General features: G+C 47.5%; 1 protein-coding gene across 2 annotated transcripts in view; it reads right to left on the reverse strand.

Annotated features, from left to right (window-relative positions):
* The window catches only part of LOC144509986 (zinc finger protein 362-like), a 103274-nt gene that overhangs the window by 24031 nt on the left and 59942 nt on the right, over positions 1-19301 (reverse strand). The window contains exons 2-3 of one of the 2 annotated variants that reach the window (XM_078239062.1): positions 14236-14305; positions 11421-11673 (exon numbers count right to left, since the gene is read on the reverse strand). In XM_078239062.1, the coding sequence (XP_078095188.1) occupies positions 11421-11673; positions 14236-14298 (316 nt within the window). In that variant the 5' untranslated portion in view covers positions 14299-14305. The remainder of the gene's footprint in view (positions 1-11420; positions 11674-14235; positions 14306-19301) is intronic. The other variant, XM_078239063.1, reaches the window with a different exon arrangement.

Below are 19301 nucleotides of genomic sequence, written 5' to 3' on the forward strand. Positions count from 1 at the left end.
CCGTGAGCAAACGGAAGTCAAGCACCGACAGCACAAGGAGCGGGTGGCAACTCGGGGCCCCCCCATCCACCCGCTCCTCCAACCACCATCTGCCCCACCTGTGACAGAGACTGTCGGCCGTGCATTCAACTCCTCGCTCACCTGAGAACTCATTTGTGTGTGGAAGCCAGTCACCCTCGACTCGGGAGAGACTGCCCAAGGGAGGAGGGTCAGGAGCTCTGGGTCGTGATGGTGGAGGTCCCAATGTTCTTTCCATCACATGACTGGCCGGGAATCATTTACCGTTTATAAAGTTCACTCATTAGTGGCACAAGTAGGCTTACATTAACACAGCAATGAAGTTACTGTGAAAATCCCCAAGTCACCACACTCCGGCGCCTGTTCGGGTACACTGAGGGAGAATTTAACATGGCCAATGTACCTAACCTGCACGTCTTTTGGACTGTGGAAGGAAACCGGAGCACCCGGAGGAAACCCACGCAGACATGGGGGAGGACGCACAGACTCCACATAGACAGCGAACTTAGCTGGGAATCGAACCCGGGTCCCTGGCGCGGTGAGGCAGCAGTGCCAACCACCGTGCTGTCCACATCTCTCTTGCTCTTACTGCCTGTGTTGGCAGGATTGGCAAGTTGATACCCAGCCTGTGTGGCAGCATTATAAATGCACTGTCCGTGGCCACCAGGTCCTGGAGTTGGACACAGCCTCTGACTCCAAGGCAGGGACGGTACCCATTTCTCCAGGGGACCTCTGAGGCTCGATACCACAGCAGAAAAGTGTGACTTCTATTTTGCCGGATTCTGTCCTACATCCACTCCAGACCCATCCAAATGGCCTAATTAACTCCAAAGATTAAATTATTCTAGTTACTAAAAGACTACGTTTTACTGAGGTGTTGGCTGAGGGAGTGAGGTTTCAGAGACAGTGAAGGAAATGGATGATTCAGACAGTTTGTCTCGAAGTTAGGTTGTTAAAGGGCTACCCGGGTCCAAACTCGATATCCGAAGGTAACATCTCTCTTCCCAGAGATTAGTGAATTTCTGGAAAAGATTGCTGATCTGCTGAATCCCTGCAAGCGAGAGTTAGACCCCATTCCCAGCAGGGACAGAGAGCACCTTCTATAAGAGACTGGTGCTGCAGGACATCAGGAAAATTCCCAGATATTCCCTCCCCCTGATCTGCCCCTAGTTGCCCTGGGTTTTCATCTGAACGAAAAAATACTGCGGAAGCTGGAAATCTGAAATTAAAACAGGGAATGCTGGAAAAACTCAGCGGCATCTGCGGAGAGGGAAACGGGGGAGGACATTCGGAGTCAGGATGGCTCTTCTTCAGGAGGTCTAGTGGCGCAGTGGTTAGCTTCCCTGCCTCTGAGCCAGAAGCTCCGGGTTCGAATCCCACCCCAGGACTTGGTGGCCATGGAAGGCATATTCATAACACAGCCAAACAGATTGAGTGACAACCTGTAAATCTATCCAAACGCAGCAATGGCTGGCAGTAAGAGTGGGAGAGACTCCTGGTCAGCCACGCTTGATGTGAAGTGGCGCCTCTCAAGCTATAAGCCCCTGGCGACAGACTAGCAACCTGTTCCGGGGTTTAGTAGCTATGGAAATGGAAAAACGTCCGCTTTAGTGAACCACAAGATGCGGGAAGAGAATTGGAATGTTTCTTCTGTTAAGTAATCATCGAATCCCTACAGTGCAGAAAGAGGCCATTCAGCCCATCGAGTCTGGACCGACAACAATCCTATCCCTGTAATCCCACATATTTACCCCGCTAATCCCTCTAACCTACACATCCCAGGACACTAAGGGGCAATTTAGCATGGCCAATGCACCTAACCTGCACATCTTTGGACTGTGGGAGGAAACCGGAGCACCCAGAGGAAACCCACGTAGGCACGGGGAGAACGTGCAAACTCCACACAGACAGTGACCCAAGCTGGGGATCGAACCCGGGTCCCTGGCGCTGTGAGGCAACAGTGCCAGCCACCGTGCCCCCCTTCACTAATTCCGAGTCAGATTCCATGGAAAAGTGAACTCTTCCTCGCTCCACCAATGCTGCTGAGATCTTTTGTTATTATTTCTGGGTCTTGTCTCTCCCTGTCCAGGGATTGGTTAAGGAGTGTTTTGAGGGACAGGGGCAATTGTCCCTCACTTGTGTCAGTAGTCTGAGTCGCCGTCCCACAGGGACCCCCCACTGAAGTGACTATTGTCCATGGTGCGAGGGGTATTCGACCAGGTGGGGCAAATAGCTGAGACTAATGTCCACCATGTGGACAGTATCTGGCATGTTCGTTGAATGGTGATTGGGAGCACTGGACATTGGCTGGCCTTTGCTCTCTTGAGCCGGGGACACCTGGACAGGCTGTGGAGTTGCTTTCTGCCGCCCCAGCAGGAACGGCCGAATTCAGCACACACCAGGGGTCAGACTGGTTATCACATTCAGATCGACATGACGGAGTGAGCCAGCGCATGGAGAATGGTCGCTGGGGAAAATAAAGAATGGGTAAAGTTGAACCGGTCCGACACAGAACTGGGTGCGTTCTGGAGTATCGTTAATGATGTCAGGGTCAGATATGTCTCGTTGACGGGCAATTCTGATGAAAAGCCCAAGTCCGAAACATCAGCGATTCAGGTCCCCTTCCCGCTGATGACCTGATCTGCCAAGTGTTAACAGCATTTCCTCTTTAACTTTGACTAACAGAGACCCCTGGTGTTGGGGACAATCAACTGCAGCTACGGAACAAAACTACATTCCCTCCGACTTCCTCCGGCCCCTGGTCCACCAGCAGCAGCCAGGGGCTGAGTGACAGCTTTTCGACTTGAGCCTCACTGGATGACAGATGCATCCACACATTCAGTGACTATCAGACTCCATTATCAGGGTGACGCGATGGAGTTAGAACTATCCCAGCATCCATTGCAATAAGGAAAGCCCCCTATTAAAGCTATAAGGCCAACAAAAGAACATAGGAAATTGGAGCAGGAGAATCCATAGGGTTCACTGAACCTGTTTGCTCATTCAATATGATCACGCCCAATCTCTGGCTTCATCTCTGCTTTCCCGCCGGCTCCCACATCCCCCGGTTCTCTGACAGACCAAAACTTCTGCCTGAATCTGCCTTAAATATGTTCAAGGCTGCAGCATCCATGACAATCCGAGGTAGAGAATTCCAAAGATTCACAACCTTTCGAGTGAAGGGAATTGTCCTCATTTTAGCCCCAAATGATCGGCCTCCTATTCCTGAGGCTGTGACTCTGTGTTCTAGATTCCCTGGCCAGAGGTGGCACGGTGGCACAGTGGTTAGCACTGCTAACCCAGGGACTGGGTTCAATTCCCGGCTTGGGTCACTGTCTGTGTGGAGTTTTGCACGTTCTCCCCGTGTCTGCATGGGTTTCCTCCGGGTGCTCCGGTTTCTTTTCATAGTCTGAAAGACGTGCTGGTTAGGTGCATTGGCCGTGCTAAATTCTCCCTCAGTGTACCCGAACAGGCGCCGGAGTGTGGCAACTAGGGGATTTTCACAATAACATCATTGCAGCGTTAATGTAAGTCTCCTTATGACACTAGAGTCATAGAGGTTTGCAGCATGGAAACAGGCCCTTTGGCCCTCGCCCCTTTGTTTTTAACCACTAAGCTAGTCCCAATTCCCCCCGTTTGGCCCATATCCCTCTATACCCATCTTACCCATGTAACTGTCTAAACGCTTTTTAAAAGACAAAATTGTACCCGCCTCTACTACTATCTCTGGCAGCTTGTTCCGAACACTCACTCCCTCTGTATGAAAAATCTGCCCCTCTGGACCCTTTTGTATCTCTCCCCTCTCACTTTAAATCTATGCCCTCTAGTTTTAGTCTCCCCTATCTTTGGGAAAAGATATTGACTATCTAGCTGATCTATGCCCCTCATTATTTTATAGACCTCTATAAGGTCACCCCAAGCCTTCTACGCTCCAGGGGAAAAAGCCCTAGTCTATCCAGCCTCTCCTTATAACTCAAACCATCAAGTCCCGGTAGCATCCTAGTAAATCTTTTCTGCATTCTTTCTAATTCAATAATATCCTTTCTATAATAGGGTGACCAGAATTGCACACCCCAAGTTGTTCCAAGTTGTTGTGGCTTTACCAATGTCTTGTACAACTTCAACAAGATGTCCCAACTCCTGTGTTCAATGCTCTGACCAATGAAACCAAGCATGCCAAATGCCTTCTTCACCACTCTATCCACCAGTGACTCCACTTTCAAGGAGCTATGAACATGTATCCCTAGATCTCTTTGTTCTATAACTCTCCCCAACGCCCTACCATTAACTGAGTAAATTCTGCCCTGGTTCGATCTACCAAAATGCATCAGTTCACATTTATCTAAATTAAACTCCACCTGCCATTCGTCAGCCCACTGGCCCAATTGATCAAGATCCCGCTGCAATCCTCAATAACCTTCTTCACTGTCTACTATGCCACCAATCTTGGTGTCATCTGCAAATTTACTAACCATGCCTACTAAATTCTCATCCAAATCATTAATATAAATGACAAATAACAGTGGACCCAGCACCGATCCCTGAGGCACACCACTGGTCACAGGCTTCCAGTTTGAAAAACAACCCTCTATAACCACCCTCTGTCTTCTGTCGTCAAGACAATTTTGTATCCATTTAGCTACCTCACCCTGGATCACGTGAGATTTAACCTTATGCAACAACCTACCATGTGGTACCTTGTCAAAGGCCTTGCTAAAGTCCATGGAGACAACATCAACTGCACTGCCCTCATCTACCTTCTTGGTTACCCCTTCAAAAAACTCAATCAAATTTGTGAGACATGATTTTCCACTCACAAAGCCATGCTGACTGTCCCTGATCAGTCCTTGCGTCTCTAAATGCCTGTAGATCCTGTCTCTCAAAATACCTTCCAACAATTTACCCACCACAGATGTGAGGCTCACCGGCCTATAGTTCCCAGGCTTTTCCCTGCAGCCCTTTTTAAACAAAGGTACAACATTTGTCACCCTCCAATCTTCAGGCACCTCCCCCGTGGCTATCGATGATTCAAATATCTCTGTAGGGGACCCGCAATTTCCTCCGTAGCCTCACACAATGTCCTGGGATACACTTCATCAGGCCCCAGGGATTTATCTACCTTGCTGCGCTTTAAGACTTCCTGCACCTCCTTCTCTGTTATATGTACACTCCTCAATTTATTTATTTCCCCAAGTTCCCTAACATCCGTGCCTTTCTCTACTACTAAATAAACTTTAAACTAAAAACAGAGCCAACAACCCCGCTGTGTGTGCCCTCCCCCATCCCCGCCATGTGTGCCCTCCCCCACCCCCGCCAAGCCCCTTCAGAATCCTGTACACCTCAGTGAGATCACCTCTCGTTTTCCTGAGCTCCAGAGAACATAGACCCAATTTACACAGCTGCTCATCAAAGGACAACCCCTCATCCCTGGGGCCAGTGTGGTGAATCTTCACTGCACCCCCTCCAACACGAGTGTATCCTTCCTCAAACAGGGAGACCAAAACTGCTCATTGCATCGCAGGAGTTTAAATCAAGGTTTTCATGTCTGAATGTAGAGATAGGCACTATAGCTCAGAGTGTAGCTCTCTTGCCTCTGAGCCAGAAGGTGGTGGGTTCGAGTCTCACACCCAAGACTTGAACTCATTACCTGGTGTAGTGCTGAGGGAGGGCTGCACTGTCAGAGGGCTGCTCTCACCTGAAATGAGATCTAAACCAGGACCTTGTAAAGTACCTTTACAGATGTACTTTTAAGAAGTCCAATGGTATTATTTCAAAAGAAGGAAGCTGAGTTTGTTTTGGTCAATACTTACCACTCACCCAACAGTAAGACAGATTATCTGGCCATTTATTACATTGCTGTTTGTGGGATCTTGCTGTGCACAAATTGGTCGTTGATTATGACACTGACTGCATTTCAAAAATGCTTCTTGTATTTTTCATGCCACAAAAATGCTGCAAAGATGTGTCTTTCTGTGCACCCCCAAGGGGTACTTGGGATGTTTGTGAGGGCTAGTACCCTTAATCTGCTGCCAAGCCTCATGCTCATGTCACAAGAGGGAGTGGCACGGTGGTTAGCACTGCTGCCTCGCAGCGCCAGGAACCCGGGTTCAATTCCAGCCTCGGGTCACTGTCTGTGTGGAGTTTGCACATTCTCCCCGTGTCTGCGTGGGTTTCCTCCAGGTGCTCCGGTTTCCTCTCACACTCCAAAGATTTGAGGGTTAGGTTGATTGGCCATGGTAAATTGCCCCTTACTGTCAGCGGGATTAGCTAGGGTAAATACGTGGGGTTACGGGAATAGGGCCTGGGTGGGATTGTGGTCGGTGCAGACTCGATGGGCCGAATGGCCTCCTTCTGCACTGTAGGATTCTAAGAGGAAACCAATACTCCAGCGCTCACTGACGACTCTAAGTTGCTGGCTGTGCGCAACAACGGTCATACCCTGAGAAGGCGCCTTGGATATCATGCAAAGTGAGCGGCCCGTCAGCTGGTGTGGTGTGGAGGCGCCAGACTTTCTAATGCGCGTGAGGACTGGGAATGGTGAAAGTGGCTGACTATTCCTGCCAGCTAACTGGACAATGGCTCAGCAGGCAGAGACCAGCAAGGTGCGGGACACACCCAAGGGCGCTCAGTAAGGCAATGGGGCCAATCAAGTGTGAAGAGATAAGGTACTCATGCACAGTATAAGTCCCAGAATTAGTCACGTTGAAGTTTGAGAGAAACAGAGGAGGTTGTTGGGCCCCCGCTGCTAATCCTGTTGTAAATAGTGATCGGAAAGGAGAAAACCTTGGCCAACAAAGTAACCAAGAAATTTATGATAAAGTTGTCCTAAACTCACAAGCGAGGTCAGTGTCTGAGCCTGTCACACTCAATGGAAGAGGTAGTTTTCTGAGAATACGACCATGGAATATAAACTAAACTGAATTGAGTGACACACTTCTATTCTAGTGATATCATGTTTCCATCCCTTAAAGGCATATTACAACAGGAAGTACATGGAATATAAGGACTTTATATCAGCCAGGAGGGCTTAATAATTGCCCACAGGTAACGCATAGACACTGTACTGACTTAGTAGGACTTGCAGAAGTAAGCTGGCTAGAATCTGACCAGATGGAAAAGATGAATCATGTGTGTTACTTCTTGGGAAGTGAAGAGAGGCACAGGAATGGAGTAGGAATCTTAATAAGCAAAAGGTGCAAGAGATCAGTTCGAGATTACTGGTCAGTTTCAGAAAGAATGAAGATGATTACGATCGGAGGAAAGCCTTTTGATCCGGTTATCATACAAGTTTATATCCTGACACAAGGTCACAGTGAGCAGGTAATAGAGGCATTTTATGGTGACATCCTGAAGTGTTTTGGTCAAATCAAATCAGCCAAGGTGGTCATAGTAACGGGTGACGTAAACACTAAAACCGGTGAAGGAACATCAGGAATGCATCTCAGTCGACATGGCCTTAGATTGGGAAATGAAAAAGGTGAGAGACTTTTGTCAAGAAAATGTCCTGATGGTGGCAATCAGCTTCTTCAAGAGTCAAAGACGAAGAATGTACAGGTGGAGAAGCGTGGCGTATAGGAATCAAATAGACCAAGTGATGTTAAAGCAGCATTTTAGAGTCAGTCGACAGAACATTCATCTGTATCCCGGCACAGATAGAAACTCAGACTATTGTCTCCTTGTGGCAAAAATTCAGATGGAACTGAGAATATCAAAAAAGATGTGCGACTGTTTAGACCTTGACATGTTGAAGGATGAGAACATCAAAGGGGCATTCAGTCTTAAAGTAAAAAAACAAGTCGAAATGTCTGAGGACTGGGTAAACAGAACATGCAGAGGTCTCAGAACCAGAAATGAAAGGCAAGTGGTAAAACATGAAAGAGAGAATGCGATGCACAGCAAAGGCAAATTAACACAGCGGGAAAGAGAAAGACAAGGAGTGGATGACAGGTAAGATTCTGGTAATGATGATAGGACGAGGAGGGAAAAGAAACATCGCTGAGTATGACAAAGGTGAAAAGGAAATGAAGAATGCATGTAGGCGGGCTAAAGAGTAACGGTGTAACGAGATGTGTGATGAAGCATTGGAGCTGGAAAGAAGTCACAAAATGGGAGTTATGCGCCAGAAGATGAAATCTTTGACAGATCGATAGAAAGGGATAACAAGGGATAGTGGTTGCATAAAGGACAAAGATAATAAGAGGGTGCAGTAGGGGGAGATGATGGCCTAGTGGTATTATCACTAATTAATCCAGAAACTCAGCTAATGTTCTGGGTTCTCGGGTTCGAATCCCGCCACGGCAGATGGTGGAATTTGAATTCAGTTTTTTAAAATCTGGAATTAAGAATCTACCGATGGCCGTGAAACCATTGTTCTTTGTCGGAAAAACCCATCTGGTTCACTAATGTCCTTTAGGGAAGGAAATCTGCCATCCTTGCCTGGTCTGGGCCTACATGTGACTCCAGAGACAATGTGGTTGACTCTCAACTGCCCTGCAAGGGCAACTAAGGGTGGGCAATAACTGCTGACCAGCCAGCGATGTCCAAGTCCCACGAACGAATAAAAGAAAGATGGACAGAATATAGAAGTGAATTGTACAACAATCCAAATTGAGGAAGCCCTCAAAATATCGAGGCAAATGAAGAACCAAACATCAGGATATCAAAGGTAAAAAACGCTTTGAAATTGAGGAGTTCAGGAAAAGCTCCAGCGTAGATGAAGATACATCTAAAGCCCTTGGAGAAACAGAACTCGAAGTAATAACTTAAATTTGTGATCAAAGAATACATGTATTCCAAAGGATACATTCCAAGCGACTTGAGACATTCATTCTTTGTTAAGTTGCTAAGAAACCTAAAGCAAAGGAGTGCAATCAATTGAGAACAATAACCTCAATGCTTCATCTCTTTAAACCGATCTTGAAAATCAAAATAGAAAGAAATCAGAACATTCCTGCAGCAGAAATTGGTGAAAGGTCGGCTGGATTTAGACCTGGAGTAGAAATGAGGGAGGGAATATTTAACCTGACAACAATCTTCAGTAAAGTAAACGAGAACAGACTAAGATAAAGTGTTCGGTTGTGTTTATCGTCAAAAGCTGACGGATTGGATACTGAAATGTGACATTGACAGTAAAGATGTGAGATTTCTCCAGAGCCTATACTGGGACCAGACAGCGAGCATCAGGTTAGAAGACAGACAATCAGACAAGTGAAGGGATGAGTACGTCAAGACTGTGTACTGTTGACAAAATTATTCAATCTCGACACAGAACAAATATTCAGAGAATTGGGGGCAAAAATGTAAGAAACTTGTGGTATGCTGATGACACAGCACTACTTGTAGAATCAGAAGAAGCCCTATAAAATCTCATGGATCAGTGAAATCTAGACGTTTAGAGTATGGATTGAGCATGAACACCAAAAAGACAAAAACAAAGGAATATATTGGAAAAAAATAGAGTGAAGATTGAAGTGGATGGTGTCACACACAAGTTGATAAGTTTGTCTATTTAGGACAAACGGTAAGATGATAGATAGATGCCAAAATTCAAAGAATAATCAGAAGTAATTTTGTGAAGATGAAGGATGTGTTATTAACATGAAAACTCCAGCTAGTAACAAAGAAACATTTCGTAAGATGCTATGTTCTGTCTATTTTCCTGTAAGCCTCACAACCCTGGACATAAATAAAGATCTGCGGAAGAAAATAGAGGCTTTTGAAATGCGGTTAAGACCAATGAAGAGGTGCTTGAAATTGCAAGGACAAAAATAATTCTAAAAAGTGACATCCAGAAAAGAAAATATCAGTATTTTAGTCATTTAATTGGAGTTGGAAAGCTATAGAAATCTTCTCTAGAGGGTGCTGTGGAGGGCTGCAGAAGGAAGGGTCGATCGTTGGATGTCGGATGTCACAGAGCGGCTGCAGACGAGCTAGAGTGGATGTGTGAGGATGGCGCAAGACAAATGGGTATGACGCACGATGACGGCAGATCTCCTGGGAGGAGTCGCGATAAGCAGTGGCAGCAGCAGCATCCCTAAGCTAATGAGAGGGAAAATCTGCCCAAATTCACATTCCTGATCCCTTTCCAATGACCCTTGCGGGGGAACCCGCAATCTGGATATCACACAGGGGGCAGCTACAGGGTTCAAACAGCTTGTTGACACTCGCACTCCGCTTTCTCACGTGAGGACCCATGAGTCACAAGTGGAAAAGACTTGGGTAGTGAGCAAAACTTATCCCAGAGGTACAAACAAACCATCAAACTATAACAGCACATCCATCAGTTGGCAAAGGGGGAAGAAATAACATTTCATATATAGAACCTTTGCCTGAAACATTAACTGATCTGATCCTCTTACACTATAGTTCGGAAAGCCCACCAATGCTTCTACTTTCTCAGAAGACTAAGGAAATTTGGCATGTCAGCTACGGCTTTCACTCACTCTTACAGATGCACCATAGAAAGCATTCTTTCTGGTTGTATCACAGCTTGGTATCACAGCTCCTCCTCTGCCCAAGACCGCAAGAAACTACAAAAGTGTTGTGAATGAAGCCCAGTCCATCACGCAAACCAGCCTCCCATCCGTTGACTCTGTCTACACTTCCCGCTGCCTCGGGAAAAGCAGCCAGCATAATTATCAACACCACGCACCCCGGGCATACTCTCTTCCACCTTCTTCCATCGGGAAAAAGGTACAAAAGTCTGAGGTCACGTGCCAACCGACTCAAGAACAGCTTCTTCCCTGCTGCCATCAGACTTTTGAATGACCTATCTCGCACTAAGTTGATCTTTTTCTACACCCTAGCTATAACTGTAACACTATATTCTGCACCCTCTCCTTTTCTTCTCTATGAACGGTATGCTTTGCCTGTATAGCGCGCAAGAAAACTATACTTTTCACTGTATACTAATACATGTGACAATAATAAATCAAATCAAATCTTTCTCAACAGAGGCTGACTGACCTGCTGAGTGCTTTCAGCTAGTTCTCTTTCAGTTCCTTATCTGGGTGGTACTTGGAATGAGGCCTGAGGACCCATTGCGGCCTCCTCCCCATTATCAGTTGGCATTCTTCACTTGGTTTGAGGCCTCCTTCATGGGTTGAGTGAGGGGGAGGTGATTTTAACTTGAGTTGGATCTCCCTCCCTAGTTTAACAAGAGTTAAATCACACTGAGAGCAAAAATGGGCCTACATTACTAGAAGTAATGATCCTACAGTTTCAACCCTCCATCTAAGACATTATCTGGCCATCATTTACCAAATGCCCTACAGTGGCACGATTGAAACCAGGTGTGTCGCACGGATTCAAGGCACCACCTCCGCCTCCTGAGGAAACAGGTCAGATACAAATTAACATTCAACAAGTGTCAATTAGCGTGCGAGGAAAAAAAATGTCCTTACAGTTCAAAATACCTGTTACAGAACTGGTAGCAGGTCTGGCATGGAGGGCCACGTCCGGCTGAGGGGCCTGCGCGTGGACCTCCGTCAGCTGCTGCGGCTTCAGGATGGACAAGGGCGACTGGCCGCTCTGCGAGGTCGACGGCAGCAGCAAAGGCTGCTGGGATTGCACAGACGAAGGGGGCATGTGCGGTGGGCGGATCTTCTCCGCCATGAGCTGCTCCTTGATCTTGTTGATCAGCATCAGGTTATCGAGCTGGGAGGAGGAGGAGGGGGGGGAAGGGGGCACAAGACACCGAAGATATAAGACAACGTAATATCAACAACTCAACAGGTCTACTGGGATCATGAAGCTGTGTCTACCCCAGTGGAATGGCCACTGCCAATGCTGCGGGACTGATACCATTTTGCGTTTAGATTTAACTGTTGATGGCAAGGCCAGCGTTTATTGCCCATCCTCATTTGCCCATTGTGTGGGTCAGTTAACTACAATGCAGTCACAGGTAGGCCGGACTGGGTTCGGATAGTTGATTCCCTTCCCTGAAGACATGGGTGACCCAGATGGATTTTTAAACAACAAACCAGCACTCTTGATTAATGAAACTGGTATGTCGTTCCGGCTAAATTTATTAATTTAATTCAAATTGTGTCGGCTGTTGTGGGATTTGAACTCATGTATCTGTAACGTTAGTCTGGGTTCTGGGGGTTGCCAGTCCAGAAGCACTGCCACTGTCCTCACCCACCAAAACTCCGCAGGCTAAGCGCATTGCCCTCAGGTCAAAGTTCAGACTCCCCTCCCCTTCATGCAGAGGCGATGGCCTAGTGGCATTATTGCTAGACTATTAATCCAGAAACTCAGCTAATGACCTGGGGACCCGGGTTCGAATCCCGCCACGGCAGATGGTGGAATCTGAATTCAATAAAGCAAAAATCTGGAATTGAGAATCTACTGATGACCATGAAACCATTGTCGAGTGTCAGGAAAAAAAACCCATCCGGTTCACTAATATCTTTTAGGGAAGGAAATCCACCGTCCTTACCTGGTTGGCCTCCAAGGCTACAGCAATGTGGTTGACTCTCAACTGCCCTCTGAGCAAGCGCAACTAGGGATGGGCAATAAATACTGGCCAGCCAGCAATGCCCGCATCCCATATCCGGATGGTTCTGAGAGTCCCGAGATACAGATCCTTGGGTGGTCACCAGCCCTCCCACATGGGGAATGCTAGCAAGATGGCTGCCAGCAGGGAGGTTATCAGACCTGATGCCCAACCTAACACCTACCCCAAGGCCTAACATGGACTTTTCTGTCGTGGACATGACACACTGAGCAAGTACTCCAGACGATTGACTGCTCCACCCCTACGCTCTCTCAGCCCAGGGGTACTGCAGCCTGTGATCGCAGCTAAGTAATCGGTCCAAGCAAAAACACCAAACTCAACCCAGAGAGAAGCAGGCAGCCATTGTCTCTCAGCACAGGTAGATTTGCCAAATAGGTGGCAGGGGGAGAGCTGCATCATGGGTAGTGAAGTGTGTTGTGTCATCTTGAAGTCACGGTGGTAACTATACAAATGCAAGAGAATTGCTTCTCTTCCTCCAATTTCAATAGTTGGCAGCAAAGGTCTTCCAGACCCGAGTCTGTCGGAGTATTCCACAGCTGGGAGGGAATACTCCACGGAATGCGAGAGCTTCCACATTACTCAGCTGTGTCAATGAACTGGAACAGGTTACTCTGGTTCCCCCCCCCCTCTGGGATGCGGCCCCGGCTCCGTGCGTTCTCTGCAGCCCCGTCAATGGGAAGGTGACCACCTTGTGGCTTCTACCAATGACATTGGCCGCTCAGGGGAAGCTGGTCTGACCAGAAAGGAGCCTTCCACCTCACTCTTTCTGTTACCTCTGTGACCAAGCACACTGTGGCCAAGGGTGGGGTGGCATTGGTTGGGGTGGCGCATGCTGTGCTTCCCCTGTGGCCTTACCCATGTGGGCTTAATCGTTTAAATTACCATTACAGGGGGCAACTGGCAAAGCACCTTCTTGCTCAACAGATGATACACTGGGGCTTAAAGGAACTGGGAGCAAAACTGCACCTTTCATTTGTATGAATGTTGTGCTTGCTGACATGAGACATCATGAACATGTCCATATCGGGGAATGCATCACTCTCTCTTTCAGGCAACGAGTGTCAGATCACTTAGTTTGAGACCCCGTGGGTGGAGAGTTTCGTTCCTCCCAAGCAAACAAGGCTGCATCAACCCTGCCCTCCAAAGAGCGGGCCCCACCAAACCGGCTTGCCATTTGTATTTCCCAATGCCAGCTGGCCTGCGACATCTCTGACAGCAATTGGCAACTTAGTGCCAATTTCTGCTCAGTTCGAGCAGCGGCGCTGCGTTCGCCGTTCTTCTGAAGTAGAATCATAGAATCCCTCGAGTGCAGAAGGAGGCCATTCGGCCCTTCGAGCCTGCATCGACAAGCAATCCCACCCAACATAGGACCCTTACTGCCGGCACAGAGGAGACCCGGATCCCATCACCCTGGGCTAGATTTGTGTCCAGTGTCCATGGACGGAAAGGCAGTGTTTAAGTCTATAGGGGACATGGGGCCCCCAGTTTATTTTGGAAATCAGGGATGGGTCGTTTCAAACTCTGTAGAGAAACCATCAATAACAAAATGCAGCAACATTTACTAGGGAGATATTGGGCGTACATTCCCTCATCGTGTTTCTCCCTCCGATATAAAACTATTGAAAGCAGAAAGTGTCGCCCGGTACTTCGGTGTCTGATACCCGTTACATGATTTTAACGTGGTGCCCACTCACTCCTACCTGGCTTGACATTGTAGGTGGTGGAGGCCAGAAATACGGGTTGTTGAATCGTGGCTCCGCCATGGCAACTCTGGAAGAGCAACAAAAGCCTCACGTTAGAATAATTCTGCAGCAAGTAATCCTTTCCCACCCTCAACTCCCTAAAGAGCCAGCTCTGTCCAAGGCTGCAATGCTGCTTCTTGATCTGGGAAGGATCTTCGAACACCATTCACAGGAGCAGGAAAAGGCCATTCAGCCCCTTGAACCTGTTCCTGCACAAGACGTGGAGATGCCGGCATTGGACTGGGGTGAACACAGTAAGAGTTTTAACAACACCAGGTTAAAGTCCAACAGGTTTATTTGGTAGCAAATACCATTAGCTTTCGGAGCGCTGCTCCTTCGTCAGATGGAGTGGAAATCTGCTCTCAAACAGGGCACAGAGACACAAAATCAAGTTACAGAATACTGATTAGAACGCGAATCCCTACAGCCAACCAGATCTTAAAGATACAGACAATGTGAGTGGAGGGAGCATTAAGCACAGGTTAAAGAGATGTGTATTGTCTCCAGACAGGACAGTTAGTGAGATTCTGCAAGTCCAGGAGGCAAGCTGTGGGGGTTACTGATAGTGTGACATAAATCCAACATCCCGGTTTAGGCTGGGATTGGCTATCTAACAGGAAGCAGAGAGTTGGGATAAATGGGTGCTTTTCTGGTTGGCAGCTGGTGACCAGTGGCGTGCCGCAGGGATCGGTGCTGGGGCCTCAATTGTTTACCATTTACATAGATGATCTGGAGGAGGGGACTGAATCTAGGGTATTCAAGTTTGCTGATGACACGAAGGTGAGTGGGAAAGCGAATTGCGTGGAGGACGCGGAAAGTCTGCAGAGAGATTTGGATAGGCTGAGCGAGTGGGCGAGGATCTGGCAGATGGAATATAACGTTAGCAAATGTGAGGTTATCCACTTTGGAAGAAATAATAGTAAATTGGAATATTATTTAAATGGAGAAAAATTACATCGTGCGACTGTGCAGAGGGACCTGGGGGTCCTTGTGCACGAATCGCAAAAACTCAGTCTGCAGGTGCAGCAGGTGATCAAGAAGGCGAATGGAATGTTGGCCTTTATCGCGAGGGGGATAGAATATAAAAGCAGGGAGGTCTTGCTGCAACTGTACAAGGCACTGGTGATGTCGCAACTGGAGTACTGTGTGCAGTTTTGGTCCCCTTATTTGCGAAAGGATATATTGGCCTTGGAGGGAGTGCAGAGAAGGTTCTCCAGGTTGATACCGGAGATGAGGGGTATAGCTTATGAGGAGAGATTAAACAGATTGGGTCTGTACTCGTTGGAGTTTAGAAGGATGAGGGGTGATCTTATAGAGACATAGAAGATAATGAAGGGGCTGGATAGGGTAGAGGTGGAGAGATTCTTTCCACTTAGAAGGGAAACCAGAACTAGAGGGCACAGCCTCAAAATAAGGGGGGGCCGGTTCAGAACAGAGTTGAGGGGGAACTTCTTCTCTCAGAGGGTAGTGAATCTCTGGAATTCTCTGCCCATTAAAGTGGTGGAGGCTTCCTCGTTGAATATGTTTAAATCACGGGTAGATAGTTTTCTGATCGATAAGGGAATTAGGGGATATGGGGAGCAGGCGGGTAAGTGGAACTGATTCGCTTCAGATCAGCCATGATCTTGTTGAATGGCGGGGCAGGCTCGAAGGGCCAGATGGCCTACTCCTGCTCCTATTTCTTATGTTCTTATGTCCTCATGTGTGCGGAACTTGGCTATCAGTTTCTGCTCAGCGACTCTGCGCTGTCGTGTGTCGTGAAGGCTGCCTTGGAGAACGCTTACCCGAAGATCAGAGGCTGAATGCCCGTGACCGCTGAAGTGCTCCCCCACAAAAGAACAGTCTTGCCTGGTGATTGTCGAGCGGTGCACAAGACACCAGAAAGAGTTTCTGGCTGATAAGAAATGCCTCTCTCTCTCTCCCCCCTTCTCTCTCTTTCTCTCTCTCTCTTCCCCTCCCTCATTCTCTCCCTCTCGTTCTCTTCCCCTCTCTTTCGCTCTCTCCCTCCCCTCTCTCTCGCTCTCTACCCCTCTCACTTTCTCTCCCCCTCTCTCTTTCTCTCTCCACCCTCTTTCTCTGTCCCCCTCTCTCTCTTTCTATCCCGCCCTCTCTCTTCCCCCTCTCTCTCACTCTTTTCCCCTCTCACTTTCTTTCCTCCCCCTCACTCTGTCCCCTCCCCTCTCTCTCTCCCTCCTTTCCCTCTCTCTCTCTCTCCCCTGCCCCTTCTCTCTCTCTCTCTCTGCTCTTTTATCCAATCATTCGTTACATTAATGCTGAAATCATTTCTTATCTTTATTTCATCAATAATTTCACAGTAATATTTCCTCCAGACTTTTCCCAACGTAGAGACCCCGGTTGGGAGTTCCCAACCCCTCCCTGTGGTGGGTTTTCCAGCGACAGGGGCACCATGCTGTTGGTCTGCCAATGGGATCTTCCTATGCTGCCGAAATCAATGGCAATTTACATCATTCACTGGCCGCCTTGGAACCCATCTTACACGTTATGTCCCTACTCTGCATTTTCACTGCATTAAAAAGTATTTTCTCCTCTAAATTCTCCCTCAGTGTGACTCAAACAGGCACCATAGTGTGGCAACTAGGGGATTTTCACAGTAACTTCATTGCACTGTTAATGTAAGCCTACTTGTGACACTACTAAATAAACTTAAACTTAACACAAAGACACCTATACCAGACTCCTATTTATTGACTACAGCTCAGCCTTCAACACCATTATTCCCATGAAACTCATCTCCAAACTCCGTGGCCTGAGGCTCGGCTCCTCCCTCTGCGACTGGATCCTGAACTTCCAAACCCACAGACCACAATCAGTAAGGATAGGCAACAACAACTCCTCCATAATCATCCTCAACACAAGGCTGTATTCTCAGCGTCCTACTATACTCCTTATACATCTATGGCTGTGTGGCCAAATTCCCCTCCAACTCGATTTTCAAGTTTGCTGACGACACCACCATGAAGGGTCGGATCTCAAACAATGACGAGACAGAGTACAGGAATGAGATAGAGAATCTGGTGAACTGGTGCGGCAACAATAATCTCTCCCTCAAAGTCAACAAAACGAAGGAGATAGTCATCGACTTCAGGAATCGTAAAGGAGAACATGCCCCTGTCTACATCAATAGGAATGAAGTAGAAAGGGTCGAGAGCTTTAAGTTTTTAGGTGTCCAGAGCACCAACAACCTGTCCTGGTCCCCCCCATGCCGATACTATAGTTAAGAAAGCCACTGACGCCTCTATTTTCTCAGAAGACTAAGGAAATTTGACACGTCAGCTACGACTCTCACCAATGTTTACAGATGCGCCATAGAAAGCATTCTTTCTGGTTGTATCACAGCTTGGTGTGGCTCCTGCTCTGCCCAAGACCGCAAGAAACTACAAAAGGTCGTGAATGTAGCCCAATCCATCACGCAAACCAGCCTCCCATCCATTGACTCTGTCTACACTTCCCGCTGCCTCGGAAAAGCAGCCAGCATAATTAAGGACCTCATGCACTCCGGACAATCTCTCTTCTACCTTCTTCCATCAGTTAAAAGATACAAAAGTCTGAGGTCACGTACCAACCGACTCAAAAACAGCTTCTTCCCTGCTGCTGTCAGGCTTTTGAATTGATCTACCCTGCATTAAGTTGATCTTTCTCTACACCCTAGCTATGACTGTAACACTACATTCTGCACTCTCTCGTTTCCTTCTCTATGAACGGTATGCTTTGTCTGTATAGCATGCAAGAAACAATACTTTTCACTGTATACTAATACATGACAATAATAAATCAAATCAAATCCAATCAAACTCATGTTCAATTGCATTAACTCCAGCCCCCACAAATAGACACAGACTGAAACTGTGCCTGTTGGGTTCGGAGGTGCATGCTTGTAATTGGTAACTCAGTAAATACTTCCAGAAGAAATGTGTAAAGGTCAGTTCCAGTTCTATCCTCCACCACCTGGTTTTCTGGAACTTAACCCTCTAGGCCTTCCTTTACCCAATAAAACTCAAGCTTAGCATCAACTAATTACTAGATTGCTACATTTACCTTCTATTTTTTGCTTGTTAGAATGCTGTATGATACCCCATGCCCCAGATATTTGGAATTCCCTTAACACTTTGCTATCTGTCCCTCTGCATTGAATAAACCTAAAGTTTTGTGTTATTTATTTATTCGTCACAAGTAAGGCTTACGTTAACACTGCAATCAAGTTACTGTGAAATTCTCCTAGTCGCCACACTCCAGCGCCTGTTTGGGTCAATGCGCCTAACCAGCACATCTTTCAGACTGTGGGAAGAAACCGGAGCACCCTGAGGAAACCCATGCAGACACGGGGAGAATGTGCAAACTCCACACAGATAATGACCCAAGCCGGGAATCGAACTCAGGTCCCTGGCGCTGTGAGGCACCAGTGCTAACCACTGTGCCACCGTGCCGCCCCTTTTAATAACCTGTCTCTTTGACAGCCTTCATTTCCAATTTGGTGACCAGCCCTTCTGCCTTTTAAAGGGACAGGACACATTTATCAAAGGAGCCCTTTGATATCAATGTAAGTAGCTGTTGTCCCGCACTGTGTGACTTGGCCCTCTACCTAAGCTCCTCAACTCAAAAACAATGTTGAAATTTCTGACAAACTGGCAAGCCCACGGCACAGATCACAGGAGCGGCATGGTGGCACAGTGGTTAGCACTGTTGCCTCACAGCGCCAGAGACCCGGGTTCAATTCCCTGCTTGGGTCACTGTCTGTGCAGAGTCTGCACATTTTCCCCATGGGTTTCCTCTGAGTGCTCTGGTTTCCTCCCACTGTCCAAAGATGTGCGGGTTAGATGGATTGGCCATGCTAAATTGCCCCTTAGTGTCAGGGAGACTAGCTAGGGTAAATGCATGGGGTTATGGGGATAGGGCCTGAGTGGGATTGCGGTCAGTACAGACTCGATGGGCCAAATGGCCTCCTTCTGCACTGTAGGATTCTATGATCACAGCCCATGAGTCTAAGAAAGTCGAGGGGTGATTGG

This window comes from Mustelus asterias, chromosome 22, assembly GCF_964213995.1.
Source record: "Mustelus asterias chromosome 22, sMusAst1.hap1.1, whole genome shotgun sequence".
In the NCBI taxonomy this organism is placed as follows: Eukaryota; Metazoa; Chordata; class Chondrichthyes; order Carcharhiniformes; family Triakidae; genus Mustelus; species Mustelus asterias.